This window comes from Antedon bifida, chromosome 2 (assembly GCF_963402885.1).
Source record: "Antedon bifida chromosome 2, ecAntBifi1.1, whole genome shotgun sequence".
In the NCBI taxonomy this organism is placed as follows: domain Eukaryota; kingdom Metazoa; phylum Echinodermata; class Crinoidea; order Comatulida; family Antedonidae; genus Antedon; species Antedon bifida.
In genome coordinates, this window is record NC_136227.1 from 30,085,861 (window position 1) to 30,102,411 (window position 16,551).

Consider the following 16,551-nt stretch of genomic DNA (forward strand, 5'->3'; position numbering starts at 1 on the left):
GTTTCATTTGTAGATATAGGGCCTAATAGGAAATTTGACAATGTTTTGACTACTATTAAAGTAAAATATGGACCAAATGTATATCTATTATCTCATTTTAGATATTGTAATTAAAATTGTGAAAAATTAGTAAATCGATTTATGCAACTGACTTTTTAGGAATAAAAAAAATATTTCAATAAGACTAGCTTTATGATAAATAGCCTTTTAGGTATGCCTTTAAACCATATTAGGGATTCTGTTTCCAAATTGGTACACCATGATACTATTCAGTATTTATTTCCAAAAGTATTTGTTAGTATGAATTACCTTGCTAATAATCTACCAAATTATATGCAGTGAATTTTATTTTAAATTGGTTGACCCTTGAACCATAAAGCAAGTTTTTAGGATTTTAAAATTAACGTTTAAAAGCTTTGATTATATATTATTGTCTATTTTTGATTGATAAACAAAGGCTTGTGGTATACCATGTACTTAAGAAAGTAACTTTCGTCCAATGAGCTTTGGTCATTTTATATTGTTTGAAGGTTTGCATGGCGAAATCAATATGTTGATATAAAGTTTGCGGTACACCACATAAATATAGTTCAGAAAAGGACTGTTGGGTTACTTGATGTTTCGATCAATATCTACCTACCTGGATCAACCTGGATTTTGAGACTTAATGCTTCTGTGACTCTCTTGATCAGAACATATTCTTCTTTGATTCATAAGGGCTGTATTTTAACAGGTGGTTAGACCAGTGCTTTTTTAGTGCGGTTTTAAATTGATTTAGATTTTGAGATTCAATCATATTTTTTGGCAAAGAGTTCCAACAATTTATAGTTCTTATAGAGAAAATATTCTGTCTTTTGATTTCACTTTTGGTTTCTGTATATTTAGCTAATGACCTCTTGTACTGGACACTACTCATCTTGAAAAATTTACTTTCATTGTCCTCAGGAGTGAATACCATATGCGTTGTACCGCAAACTTTATATCAATCATCTTATCTTTTTTTTTAATTGAAAGTAAATTTTTATCAAGCAGAAAAACTATAATTAGTATTTTTTGTGTCGAAGACAAGTAAAGCTTATCTTAGTGTTTCTATAACACTGTTATGTGAACACTTCTCATTTTGCATGACATGAGCGTCAAGGCCCCTGAAACTGTTCTTGTACGGTAGTTGAGTCTCTATTGGTCTATTTTACGGTATATGCTTATTTCTATTTATAAGCATTATTTCCAATATTATAGTACTAAATAGCTTTCAAGACATATAAACATAGGCCTACTAATAAATTGACTGTATAAAAATATTAGCCTACTGTAAATATGTTGATAATAAAACTGTACTGTACACATGTATCTGAATAACGAGTAATACAACCTTTATATTTTTAACCAATATGTTTAAATGTATAAGAATAGCTGTATTAAACACTCATTTGATATATTGCTTATAAAGTAAAGATAGAATAGGTAAAGTTAAGCTTTCTTAAGAAACTCCGTCTGACAATAACAAGCGTGAGTTTACCAAATTGTAAAAAATGTTTATTTGTGCTCGCCCATAAATACAGTTTGGTTGAATATAATCTGAAGTTTAGAAGCATCATATGTTTACCAGATTTTGATGTAATCATTTGATGATGCAAAGACAAAAAAAGCATTATGGTTATCTGCTCACGATGTGCAGAAAATCTTGTCTTGTTTTATAGTGTTAGCATCTCATCTTGTGCCACACACCCTTAGGCTTAAGCTCTGTCTACACTATCAAACTAGTTTGATGTGCCCAAATATTAAAAGTCGAAGATAGTCAGGTCTCGGGTTCATTCTATTGTCGCCACAGATTGACTTCTTCATCAGTACTTCTATGAATGGATGATTAGTTGGGAACATGAATGCTAGTTGGTCATATCCAGTACTGTTTTGATCATACGATTAATCGGGAAACCACCTCACGACCAAATATGGTAGTGATATGACATCATCATGTCCATTATGGGCACATTTTTTTGTCACATAAAGTTTGATAGTGTAGACAGAGCTATTGTATTTGCAAACTCACTCATTTCTAACCTAGGCCTGTGTTTGTATGATAAATACTGCAGTAGAATTATTAAGCCTGATGCAAATGATTTTTTAATCTGCCATGGTATTAAATAAAATGTGCAATGAGTTGTCAAAGAAGAGAGTTTGTTGACTTTCTTTCATTGTAATAGTTTATTCAGAAAATATACACAACATACATACAAAAGTACTTCATGATAACTGCTTGCTTATCCGATTCCCTGTACTGTATGTATGGCATTATCTGTCATATGTACGACATGTTTTGCCTGTATCAAAGGCCATAAGCCTAATTTATTATATTTATTTCACCTTATTTTAGAGGGTGACCCTAAACAGCGAATGCTGACAATCAAGGGCCCTCTTTATGAGGTATGATAAGTGTCTGTGTGTGAATACTAACATTGGCATCACATGTGATACATTTGTGACACTATTACTTTGCATGATACTGGAAAAGTATAGATACAGTACAGAGAATATGCTTGCTTGTTAATAAATGACAATTGATTACAGTTCCCTTGGAACAATGTCATCACACCTCGTGCACCTCGTCTTGTCTTACTATTTGCTTTTAAATAATAGTGCACATGATTTTTCTCCATTTTCCCCAAAATTATATGAAATGGAATTCCAAATGACTATCTTTGCTTCATTGCTTTTAAAATCTGTTTTCAGCTCTTGGAGGTCATGATCTCTATTAATTTTCATTTTTTAAATATGTTAACTTCTTAATATCTATAGTGTAGCATTCGGTATCCTGTTCATTCCCATTCCAATCAATACTAGGTTGATTGCCTGTCATCATTGAGGCATGGAATTTAGTTCCCCCATTTTATAACAAAATTTACATTTGTAATAGCTACCATCAAAGTTGCATAGAAACATCTATATGCATATCATCCTATCATGTGTTGCAGTAAAAGACAAATGCTATTCAGGCCATCCAGCCCCAGAGACCTAACACCATCTAATGCATCTTTCTGTTTCAGTCTTCCTTGTCTTTTGATGACTCCTTTTTGTTGCCTCTGAGCCACAGCACAGATTTGTACACTGATGCGGCAATTGGTATTAGGATGGGTAAAAATAACGGGATGTATATTGCGTACCTGATGAGAAATGGACACAAATAAACTAAACTGTTTTATTTTTCGATTCATTAAGTAACGTTTTGACAATCCTGATAATTGTTTATTTATCATCATGCTAATACAGTGTATCCACTTTTCTTGATTACTACCATTTAAACATTTTTAATCATTTTATTTTTCCTTTCAGTTACTATAGACTATCTCGATTTAGATTCTCATCTCATGTGTTTATTGTTTGTTTGGATTTTTATAAATGATACTAACTTTTGATCTTCAGGAAAGTAAAGTAATTCTAGCAAGGAGGAATCAAAGAATGCCTCTTCTGATGTTTGTATTGCTTTTTTAGAAGCATGAAAAGCCCGATAAATGTTGCCTTCTGCCAGGAATTTCTTGCTTAGTTGTATCATTTCCACTGCACTGTATACCTAGAACAAGGAAACAATTATTTATTTATTATTTATCAATTATTTATTGAAACTTTGAAATTGTTTTTGGAAAGTAAACATATGAACAACTTCTGTATGTTTTGGAGATAAATATTAAATTCCTTGGGTACTGACATTTTACTAAATTAAAAATAATTCGCTACTGTAGTAATAGGCTATACTTTGTCACTTAGAATTTATTTATATTTAGATCGTTAATGTGTATTTTATTTATCTTTATGTACTGGATAGATAAGCAAGCCTGTGAGCTACAGCGATTTTAATTGCTTTTGCTTATCCTTGCCTCCTTAGATTTCCACCTGTCTTGTTTTTGTTACCTATGTTTTAAATGTATTTCGATTTTAAAGGCTAAATAAAGAATGAATGAATGAGATACTTCATTGTTAGGTAATAGTTTGATCATGGTGGTATACCTCCATGGGCTGATTAATAGGTTAAAGGCCCACAATTTGTTTATTTCTGTGTGGATTGATTCTGTCAAATGTAGTATGCCGCCCTCTACAATTTAAAACCAGATCTAACAATTAAAGCTATTTTTACCTGTTTAGCTACATCGTCTTTTATCACCATGTTTCGAATCTTTGCTAGAAGTTGTGAAAGAGAGGTCAAAGTTGAAGATGCTGATGCAATATTTTCCAATGTCTTACTCCGAAACAACACATCCATTTCCTATAAGATTTATTCAAGAAAATTCTTTTATTTAGTTTACAGTTCACAGCTTTTTCCATTTAGGTATCACGCCATTAGTTGGTATATTAAGGCCAGAAGAAACAAGAATTCTATAGTTCTTGGTCAGCACCTCCTGACATTATGGTAAAAACTTTTTCAGATTTTATTTGCATGCGCAAACACTCAGCTCTTCTTATCAATCAAGGTCCAATATGTCGTCCATGTGTAGCAAAGCTAAGTCTAGACAGTTAGGCCTAAACTTTTAAATTATTGTCTACACATTGATGTTTAAACAAATATATTAACCTTCAATCTCTGTATTTTTTTCCAAATTTCACAAACAATTATATTGATTACTGACCCAATCAGTTATTCCACAGTTTTCATTGCTATGTAGAACAGTCACTGCTTGATCAGGTATTCCAATTAGTAACCTCAACTGACCCACAAACACCTCCATCACTTCCTGCATGTCAACTTTCAGGCGACCCTCATTATCAACTTCACCATCCTCTGGTGTGTTGTACACTAACACACCGCCCCAGCGAGGGCTTAGGAAGGCATTGTATGGACTTTGGTTGCCTTCCGCATCCATCACATACAATGGGGATTGCGATTGGGTTGGTAGGTAAATGATGAAGTTTAGATCAGGGTTGGTGGATATGTGACTACCTGTATTGAAAATAAAATAAGTTTTTCTTTTTAGTTCGGTAGTATAGGTATGGCATTTGGAAGACTCTGATTTGTAACAACTCTAGGAGCTAGTCTTACATCATAATAATTGGGAAATGCTTTCTCACTCGATTCCTCAACAAAGTTTTGGTATGTCCAGACAAATAACGATGCACTAATGCGTAGGACGTAGGTCAAGCTTCCTATTGCGCAATCAAGAAGTTCATTCAAATGTTACTTACCTAGCCTGGCTTCAATAGGGTTGATAACATGCGGAAGAAGGTCATAGGACAATATATACCCATTAACATTCGCAGATTTCCTAGCTTTTACTGCTAGCTTTGTGTAGTATAGAACTTGAGACTCAACGCCAAAATGAGCAAATTCAGATAATTTATCTAGAAATGGTCGCAAATATGCTATAAAAAAAATAATGTAAGTAAAATATTAGGAATTTGATATCGATGTACTGTACTATATGTCAAAAGCTGTTTGTATATTCAGATAATCGATGTACATTTTCAAATGGGACTTACATTGAATACCACTTGCGATGTCCCACGTGTAATGTATACTTGCTGGGTCAGGGTTCAAAAGGTTAAATGAAAGTTCATACCCTGGGTTTGACCTTAATGCTCTCATGCTGTCTATGTCATCCTATAATACCATCACAAGATTTTTTTAATTATGTAAAATATTTATAAAAATTAGCGCTACTTGAAAAAAAAACGAAAGATTAAGTATTTTTAAATAATTAATAATGCAATGTAAAAATAAACTAATAATTGGTCAATGGGTCTATAAATAATTATTATTAATCTGTAATTATTGATTAGTGTATTATATATGAAATTATTTTACTGGATGTTTTAATTTTTTTTAGTTTTATTAGCTATTATATTAAATTACTGTGAAACCAGAAACTTTCGCAAATTTCATGAGTGATTGGGATTCGCGAAAGTTTCATGTCGCGAATAATTTTCAGAACGTACTGTATGCCTACTACTGTATACAATAGCTTATGTATTAGCGTCTTTATAACTCAAAGGTCGCGCATACACAATATTGTTTATTTTTCATATTCGTAAATGTTTTATGTCGCAAAAATGGCCGATGTAACCAATTCGCGAAAGTTTCATGTCGCGAAACTTTCTGGTTTTACAGTAGTTACTTTATCAGTCATTATGTTGGGACTTACTTCTGTATGTGAATATTCTTTGGAAGCAGAACAAGAAGAGTTAATTATATTTTCATTTGTAAACACATCTCGAATTAACCCCAAAACAGCAGTGGCTGTATTATCTAAATCTTCTGTTGGAAGTAAAACAAGAATAATAGTAAATTGATATATTAATGTGTAAATAAAGAATACACAATTAAATTCATAACGTAAACAAATCAATTATCACCATGGTAACATGTAATTAATTCTAGGTGAGAGAGATTAAATTATTTACTTTCAAAAATCAATAATTACACAATTACAAGTTCTTAATATCGATAAATGCAAACTCATTTGTCTAAAAGTACAATATGATGTCATAATAGCTATCTAAAGATTATGGGTTCGAATCACAAAATATCATACTATAATTGAAGCATATTTATAATATTACACTATAAAAATGTTTGTAGGAGATGAGTTGGTGGGGGAGGGGGGAAGGGGGTATGTTTTTCTAATATTAATTATCATTATTCAGATGCTTACCTTTTTGAAACTTTACATAGCCTCTTCTATTTTGACTCACAATAATTTGAGTCGTTGAATTAAAACGTCGTTCAGAAAGTAAATAGACGTTGGACTTTCCCATTACCAATTTGTTAGTCTCTTCTAGCTCTGAATCAAAATCTATTAAAGCACAAGTTTAATATACAGTACAGTACAGTCAACTCTCCCAATACACCGGACACCATATTAAGCTCTGTCTACACTATCAAACTAGTTTGACCAAAAAAAAGTGTGATGTGCCCAAATATGGTAGTGATATGCCCAAATCTGGTAGTAATATGACATCATCATGTCCATGGGCACATCACATTTTTTTGTCACATAAAGTTTGATAGTGTAGACAAGGCTTTAGATTGGGCTAGCCTACAGTAATATGATGATAATAATGTGTATTCTGAATGTGTGTTGTTTAATGATAAATAGTCTGGGACCTCAAGAAAAGGGTTTAGGGAGAGTTTTAAGATATTCTGGTATTAGGAGAGTGTAATTATTTAGCCAAAATTTAATTTATTAAGAATGTTTATTAAAAACATTTCACATAGTTGTCTTACCTTTTATAGTTTTGCTCTTTGATAAAATATTTGTTGTTTTTGCTGAACATTCATGAACTGAAATATTGTAGTTAATTGAAAGATCCCCAAGCCTTACAATTCCTTGAAAAATGATTAAAAGTTTGAAAAAAACATATAAGGTATAAGGTAAGGTAAAGGTATTTATATTTGTCCTCAAGCTTAACTGGAAACTGAGGAAATTTCGGATTGGGCCCTCCACGGACCCATGGCAGCCAGCAGTGCAGCGTTCCTCTTATTAGGATATCAATTATGTTTTTAAAGATATTAAGTAATCTTTCCACTTTTTTCTACATTTAAATTCACTGATTTTACAATTAAGTTTTTCAAAATACAAAACAAAGGTAAAATTCAAGAAACTATTTTTTATAGATTTCTTTTAATTCATAAATCTATAATTCAACACACCAAGACTCAGTTTCTGTTCCAGTTTTCGGTAAGAAGTTGCGTCTATTCCCTGTGTGTGCTCAAGACAAATCCACACATCTGTAGGTATGACTACAGTTATCTGAAATATACAGTAATAATTCGAAATATGAATTATATTTTTTTGCTAATGCATGTGTCAATTGTATGACCCACTATACGACCAAAGGTATGTCATGGATGCGTCAAAAAACCTAGATGGTACGTCAATGAACAATTGTGTGTCAATGTCGGTCACTTTACCACTCACCATATCATATCATAGTGTGTCAAAATGGGTACGTCATGGTCACCTAAAAGGTAAGTCATGGTATTCATAGGGTATGATGAACATCAGACAAATGACGCACCTCTCCCAGGGGTCGTATAGTGGGTCATACAATTGACAAGTGCATAACTCGTGCATAAATGCAATTGTAGGCTATTTATTTATCTCACCTTAGATGCAGCGAGTTGGTCTATTTCTGAATATGGTAAACTTGCTCGATATGTCGTGGTTGTTGACCACCACATTGGTACACCAACCACTAAGCAAATCAAAGCCACTGATAATGCTGCATAGTTTTTGTTAGCTTCACCTAATAATAAATAGAATGGATTGGTATATTAATAATAATAAAAACACATCACAAGTTATGTTGGTGGTACCCATTATAATAAAATAATACCAAAAAAAATAGGGGCCTTTTTATGACAGTATTTTTATTATAAATAATCAGTATTTGCTTCATCACTTTTCTTATTGCAGACCAGGTTGAATATTTAAGAGTATAAACGTGTTCATATCTGAAATGAATATATACATAATACTGTCAGTTATTCCTCATAGTCATAATTCGACACACCGACCAAAGCCTTTCTGTGCGGCAGTCCTCCAGATTTCTTTGCCTTGCTGAGCCTAGCCAAGAGGCCTAGCCCATTTAACGACACGTAAAATTGCATTAAAATCCTAGATCAAAGTAGATAAATACTTACCATATTTTTTAAAATTTGGAGCAATCTTTATTTTGAGTTTTCGTTCCATTTAAATATGAAAAATATGGAAATTTAAGATTTAGATGCAAAAGGTTGTCCTCGCGGTCCGTCATTTATTTACAAAATAGTCGGAAAGCAAAAAATACGGATAATATACAAGCTAAAACACAGTATACCTTGTTGGACCGTATCAATTTCGTTTTTACAATACAACGTGCTGCACTGGCTAAACAAGTTTGTTTACAAAATGTGCACAAGAAGTGAACAATTTATTTGCTGCATATTTAAATTCAAATGAACAATGTTTGTTAAAAGCAATATAGATCGGTAGATTTAGTTATAGAGTTTCAAACGAATCACTATAAATAGCATATTTTGTGGTTTTTATTCTTAAATTTACTTTTTATGTTAAGCCTTCTACCTCGTTTTTGGAGTTGCTATTTGAAGCACGAATTAGTAGGAGGAAGCATGCAAGTTGCTGTCTTCAGTTGAATTACTGTGGCCTAGACGTATAAATGATGTGGTAGACCAGTTCTTTTATATCTTTCAGACTTGTCCTGGAAAAACTTCATCCAAATAAAAATTTTAAATAATTTTCCAAAATTAAAATAAATATGACTCAGCCATCACCATCTCCATTATTTGTACTTCGTGGTTTAAATGGATTTAGCCATTCAATGACATTTATGAACAACAATACTGCTAAAGATGAACCATACCAAGATATGTTAGTTACTGGGTAAGTTGAATATTCATCTACCTAAAAAATCAAATTATTCTTATGAATATACGATAATATTTTGATTTATTTTATGTATATTTATATAATTATTAATGTACCATTTTACTTTATTTTAATGTCTGGTTACTTAAATTTCTTTTAGAAGTTCAACTGGAGAGGTACAGTTATGGAACTTAAAAACAAGGAGGGTGGCGCAGACCCTACAGGGGCATGATAAAGAAGCCGTCATCTGGGTGAAAGTATATCAAGAAAAAAATCTTATAAGGTATCTTGCAAGTTTAGTTAAAATCAGTATAATTCTGGGTTATTTAAATGGAGTACCACGAACCTGACTTTATTAAACTTAACTCCCAAGTTAACATTATCAAGAAGTGACTTTTATCAGATGAATATTTTTAATTTCTTCCCTTTTCTTATAGTCAAGGCCGTGATAACAATGTTTGTGTCTGGGACTTCAGAGAAGGTCGTCAAGAAGTTTGCAACAAAATTCCGGTTACCTCTGTCAGTTTTTGTAAATGTGCATTGTCTTCTGAAGGTTAGAAAATTGCATTTACTTTTTGGTATTAAATAATTTTCATTATACATCAGGAAGGGCAAGTGTAAAGATAAGGCGGGCAAGTTAAAATTAGTAATTTTAATTTTTTTTTTGAATGTTTCTTTACAGATAATGGTAGTCACATTCTTGCAACACCAACTTGTGAACTGGCAACAGTTAGACTATTCCATTTACAGACAGGGGAGCCAATTTCCAATTTGGTTCCAACTAAACCAGAATCATATGGTTAGTGACACAATTTATCCTTTTTTTTTTGATAAAACTGTTAAGTTTTGCTGAAAAAAAGAAAAATCCACTCTGTTAACTTTTTTGTACCTTTTTTAAATTCATAGGAATGGTAATGTGTATGAAGTGGATATCAAATCATCAACTAATAGTTGGTTATGAGGACGGTACTGTTGCATTGTGGGATACCAAAAAGCAAGAAATTGTTTCAAAACTAAAAATGCATTCGGAACCAGGTAATACATTTTAGTACAAAATAAGACTGAATAAGTATTTGTTATAGAATGTTAACAATAATAATATTAAACATAATTCGTAAGTCACCCTCACTTTCACTTTTTAAAAGCAAACTTAAGATCCATTTACAGTGTGGGATGATTAAGTTACTCGCCCGATGACGTTGGTATCCATGGCAGGCCTGATTACCTTTTTTTTGTGTATCTTGTGTTTCTTGCAATTTTATGTTTTTTTTGTACTGTCAGTATAAAGCGCCATATAAAAGAAATTTAAAAAAAAAAAAAAAATAAGCCAAGCTCCCTCTAGCAAATCCTACTAATAATATATATAATATTCTTCCCACTGTACACAACTACCATATTATACCAAACGTTTTGTATGGTAAAAGTGCATTGTCATACAAGATATAATTATTTATAAATAACACTTAAAAGATAAGCCATGTATTGATGTGCATTGTGAATCTATTTGTATAATATAATACATTCTGTATCCTTACAACAATGATATTCATATTTTTATGAATACATAATCAATAGTACAAGCTATAAATTGATGAAAATATTAATATATAATTCATAATAATTTTATCTTTTATTATGGCCTGTATAACTAATTATTTCATAATAATATAAATGAGTTATATAGTAATCTTGTTATATCAATAATATAATGATTACATTTCATTTCAGTTATGTGTATTGATTTTTCAACTAGCACGATGAGAGGTGTATCAGGTTCGGTTGATAATTCTCTCAAACTTTGGCACGTTGATTCTTCCGTAAGCAATTCTTTTATCTTATTCAATATTTTAAAACTAAGAATAGACGTTTCTAGTGCGATATTTAAGCATGATATGAGCACTGTACTTTCCATTATATTGGATAATAAAAGGAATCTATATCTGTATTTGTATATACAACATTTAATGGATTTGCCAATGAAAACAACAAACATAGAGTTAACCCGCCCTATCCTCCATTTTGGATGACTGCCTCAGAATTTCTTCATGATGACACCAATAAATGATATAAAACTCAGATTCTATTCCATTATTAATAAAAAAAACAAAACAAAGTGTAAATGAATTTCTTTATTTCATTTCATTATTTATTTGGTCTATTTAAATATATACAAAACAAAAAAACTGAAATTGAAAAATAAAATTAAAAATTAAAATTTATCACTGTAGCTGAGCCGGTTGACCCAAACATTCATATTTATATTATTAGGAAATATCTGTAATTAAAGAGCATGAATTAACAAATGCTGGTTTATCTGACATCAAGATTAGACAAGATAATAAGATATTCGCTACAGGTGGCTGGGATAACAGGTGAGTAAATGTAAATTACTTTAATGTATGCATAGTTTTTTTTAAACAGTATTTACTATACAAGTCTCTTAAGGAATTTCTCTGGATAAAAATACCTCCAATTAAAGACCACACTCCTGTTATCCAGATGAACACAATATAGCTGGTTATTTATATTTCTCCTAATTAGAGACCAATCTGCAAAGACCATAATTCGTTATCCCAAAAAAGGGTCAATAATTAGAATAACATAGAGGATCTTTGACGACACAGGGTCCTCCTAAAGACAAACGCTTCTCATTGGATAACAAAAAATCACTCAAGGACTATGCAGTGTACAATCGTCGCCTGCAATAACTGATTTCACCCGCAGAGAGCAAAAATCCATAAGCTTTGCCTAGACCGTCTTAGGCCAATGTTTGGTAGACAAACTATGACCTTTCGGCAAAAACATTTTTCAAATTAATTTTGATAATTGAATTAAAAATAAATATAAATTTTGGCAAAATTGAATGAATCTTTTTGTTTCTTTTTTCTTCAGAGTCCGTTTATTTTCTTTTCAAAAATGCAAACCACTTGCCGTTCTAGACTACCATACAGAGAGCATCCTCAGTCTGGCCTTCTCGTACCCTCTTGCGGAATTTGATCATGGACAATTATTGGCGGTAGGTGGCAAGGATAGCCTGATAAGTATCTGGTCACTCTACCAGTCATGACAATTTATTCTGTAAGTTTTAATAATGTTCATAAACTTCTATAAAAATTATTTAAGTTTATTGATTGATTGAAGGGGTAGCTCTAACAGCTGTACTACAACAGTACAGCTGACTTGAAGATTATAAAATAATGTTTTTTCTGTTTGTTTGTTTTATTAAATTTTCAACGCACACCAAATAATACAGTCATACCATCTAATAAAACATAGATTAATTATAAATTAGATTAAAAGAAACATGATTGTGGATGGAGGTCAAATAAGAACTGACCCCTATTGCAACATTATACATACATTATTATAATTATAAATATGCTTTAAAAAAGATAATAAAGAAGTAGAAAAAAACATGAGTTAAAAAAATAATAAATAAATAAACAGAGTAGTATTCGGATAGGCCTATGGGATAAAAAGCAAATATGCATATGGAAATATGTAAAGTTATGGCACAGATTATAATAGTAATACCAATATAATGGAAATGTAATCGATGCATTATTTTAGAAAAAAGGAAATAAACAGGCAAAACAAATTAGATGGTGCATGTCAGGCAATTACTCACCATATGTACAGACCAGAGATGTCTTGAGGTTATATTTAAAATTAAAAAATTCCAAAGTTTGGGACCAATATATAAAACAGAATTACGTCTAAGGTTTGTTGTAAAAGCTTCGGTTAATAATGTCTAGTATTAAATGCATGCTTGTCAGATGATTTAACAAATAATGAAAAAATATGAGATGGAATAATTAAATTGTGACATGAACAGAGCCGTTTGGAGTTTATTAATATCGTAGATGTTCAAAACATTAAACTATGAGATTGAAATGACAGCATGACAAATTCTCAAGGCTCTCTTTTGTAATTTGAACAGATGATCAATATGTGAAGATTCAAGGCTTGTCCATAATGTTTCAAATTTACCAATAGTTACGACCCAAATTAAATTGCAATATGAAATATACGGTAGACCTAAGGTATTATATAGGGTTATGAGTATATTAGAAGGTAGTATGTATTTGAGTTTATTCATAATGCCAATATTTCACGAAATTATATTACTAATTATATGAAGGTGAGGTTTCAATTTTTCATCTATAGTGATACCAAGGAATTTAGTTTCATTAACATGTGATATATTAAAATTATCAATAAAAATATGATCATTAATAGAAGCTTTAACTTTATAATTAAACAGAACATATTTGTTTTTTGAATATTGTTGTTTAATTTAAACCAATTTGCAACTTTAATAAGTTTAACATTAATAATTATAAATAATGTCTTTATTTTTATGTGAGTAAAATATATCTGTGTCATCGGCAAATAAAATAAAATTTAAAAGATTGGATGTGTTAGGTATGTCGTTGACATAAATCAAAAACAATAATGGTCCCAGTATAGACCATTGGGGTACACCGCATATAGTTTTGGACATTGTGGAATTGATTGAGTTAAATGTAAAATGTTATTTTCGGTTACATTTATCTCTAACTTTTCTAATCCATTGAAAATCAGTATGTGATCATACCTACACCAGATAAATGTTTTTAACAGTGTGATGTGCCCAAATATGGTAGAAATATAATGTTATCGTGTCCATATATGGGTACAGCAATTTTGTCGTCACATAAAAGTTGATAGTGTAGACAGAGCTTAACATAAAACAGCAACTGTTATTACTACAGACTTACAGTCCGAACAATCTCTAATTACCTCACTGATATAAAAAGAATAGGACACTTTCTGCGTGATAATCGTCCAGATTGATATTACATTTTGAAAGACTTTCTATTTCTGGTAAATTCTTCATCAATTTGCTAATTTAGTAACCATCCATCACATTGAAAATCATTAATATGACTGATGGCAGAAAGTCTATTGTATCTTATACTGAACTAATCAAGTTCTGTTTTGTAATCTGTTTTCTTTTTAAACTGTTTTGGTTCTAATATTATTTTGCTTGTGCCAAACAATAAGATTTTTCGTTGCTAGTGCTTAATTTACAAAACAATTTTATGAAGAACCTTCTCCAGACTTTTTAACAGAAAAAATATGCTCACATATAAAAAAATCTCATATTTCGAAATTTTTTTAAGCATGTAACTCGCTTATTTTCACGTACAGTATCTCAATCGCTTATGCACGTATCGAAAATCGAATATTTTCACGTATCGAAAATCGAATATTTTCACGTATCAAAAATCGAATATTTTCACGTATCGAAAATTGAATATTTTCACGTATCGAAAATCGAATATTTTCACGTATCGAAAATTGAATATTTTCACGTACTGTATCGAAAGTCGAATATTTTCACGTATCGGAAATCGAATATTTTTACGTATCGAAAATCGAATATTTTCACGTATCGAAAATTTCGTATTTCCACGTACATAAATATCACTTATTTTCACGTATCTCTATTAACCATCAATTCTGATATGTGTATTGTAATTTACATTTTAAAAACTCACTGTACCACTAACTGGAATGGTCATCATCTTTGTGTCGATACTTTTTTTTCTGCAATTTTCAAACAAGCTGTTGTTTACAACGAGACGAGATTTTTTATACATTTTTATAAAGCGATACTCATCTATTTATTTTAACAAACAATGTGAAGATCTCCCTTGTTATATTACTGTTTTTTATCATTACAGTAATGAGCCTAGTATATGAAATATAAATCGTTCTTTTTTATGTTTAGACAAGAACGATATACTAGTTGGAAGTATAATGCGTTTATGCGTTTATTTATTGATTGCGGTAATCGATTTGGCCTTTATAAAGCTGTTTAAGAAACAACGCTTTAATTCATGTAATTAGTTGTTTTAGATGTTCAGTTTTATACTGTTCTGGAAGCACATATTGCCTGCTGGGGCTCTCTCAAACGAGAGCGTGTGATGTTAATGTGGTATTGATCTTAAATCGTCGATTCTGGCAATAATCTTCTTGACGTCAGGAAAATCGTTACTTCCCACCGTTTTTTCTGACTTTACTAAAACAATTTTACAAACGAACATTTATGTAGGTGAGTCAATGCGTTCGGCTCTTCGTAAAAATCTACATTCCCACCGTGTTTTTGTTTGCGTGTTTTTCACTAAAACGTTTATGATTCTTCGTATGAACACACTAATACATGTATAGGGGCCTATTCCGTTTATGCGTCAAAGTGACTGACGATAGGCCACTGATCACGCAAATATCGGACTCAAATCGGAAATAGAAGAGTGCTGCTGTGTTCTATAGATTTATTCACGTTCACATACTTTTTACATTTAAAAAATAACCTTTTTTTTTCAATATATATAATTATATATACACCTTGTTTGCAATGTAAATAGAGATGTAGGCCTACTAGTAATTTAAAGGCTGACTATGATGCTATCCAATACATTGGCATCCTTCGTCAATCCAGATATAAGGCACTTTATTAATGACATATCTATTGTAAAATAGCTAATGTATGTTGTGTTTACCTTGGAATCATCCTACGTAAACTGATTGAAATACATGTTTTTGTCATGTCAATGTTTAGCTACGGTAAAGTATAAATAATATTTCAATTCAAGCTAAAATTATATAATCTATAAATTTTAAAACACATTTTATATATCGACGATAATACGTTTACAAAAATAATAAAACTGTGTTTTGGTTTAACAAAAAAATTACAACACGGGTGATTAAAGCAAATGATACAGTATATTATTATACATGTTGTTCTTTTTACTTGTCCTAAATAACCTAGATCATTTTTTAATCCAAATAAAACGTTTTTTCTTATAAATGTCATAACCTAATTTGTGATTTACGATAGTTTCTTACAATGTCTGTCTGTCTGTCCCTTCACGAGAAGACATTCGTCTCAGTCGATCTGCGCATGTTTACTTTTGCACTACAAAACATACTATAAAGCACTGTTTCAAAGACAAATGTAATGTTTCTCGTGCCGCGTGATCGATATTATTGAGTTAGAAAATCGTGTAATATCTATGATCTATGAAGTTATATTTAGGCCTCAATGCCTTTTGATATTAATGTTAACGTATAGCCCTGTTACTATACCTGCCCCGAACCCTTTCCCATTCCCGGTACCTAATAATAGTAATTTCATATGATCTGATCC

General features: G+C 31.2%; 2 protein-coding genes across 3 annotated transcripts; one reads left to right on the forward strand and one right to left on the reverse strand.

The window, feature by feature from the left end:
* Positions 1-2,196: 2,196 nt before the first annotated feature.
* On the reverse strand, positions 2,197-8,744 carry LOC144834490 (GPI-anchor transamidase component PIGS-like). Its single transcript, XM_078689309.1, has 12 exons — positions 8,630-8,744; positions 8,093-8,232; positions 7,637-7,736; positions 7,211-7,312; positions 6,639-6,779; positions 6,129-6,241; positions 5,467-5,587; positions 5,173-5,349; positions 4,620-4,930; positions 4,130-4,258; positions 3,408-3,568; positions 2,197-3,161 (listed from the first exon to the last, which is right to left on the reverse strand). The coding sequence occupies exons 1-12, from the start codon at positions 8,676-8,678 to the stop codon at positions 3,041-3,043; spliced, it is 1,665 nt and encodes a 554-aa protein (XP_078545435.1). The 5' UTR covers positions 8,679-8,744; the 3' UTR covers positions 2,197-3,040.
* A 119-nt stretch (positions 8,745-8,863) lies between these two features.
* LOC144836183 (guanine nucleotide-binding protein subunit beta-like protein 1) lies at positions 8,864-13,732 on the forward strand. 2 transcript variants are annotated; one of them, XM_078691417.1, is made up of 9 exons: positions 8,864-8,956; positions 9,180-9,368; positions 9,514-9,636; positions 9,791-9,906; positions 10,036-10,152; positions 10,260-10,388; positions 11,082-11,170; positions 11,622-11,725; positions 12,246-13,732. In XM_078691417.1, the coding sequence occupies exons 2-9, from the start codon at positions 9,244-9,246 to the stop codon at positions 12,418-12,420; spliced, it is 978 nt and encodes a 325-aa protein (XP_078547543.1). In that variant the 5' UTR covers positions 8,864-8,956; positions 9,180-9,243; the 3' UTR covers positions 12,421-13,732. The 2 variants fall into 2 exon arrangements, with proteins under 2 accessions (XP_078547543.1, XP_078547544.1); XM_078691418.1 differs by having other exon boundaries at positions 8,916-8,932.
* Positions 13,733-16,551: the final 2,819 nt, after the last annotated feature.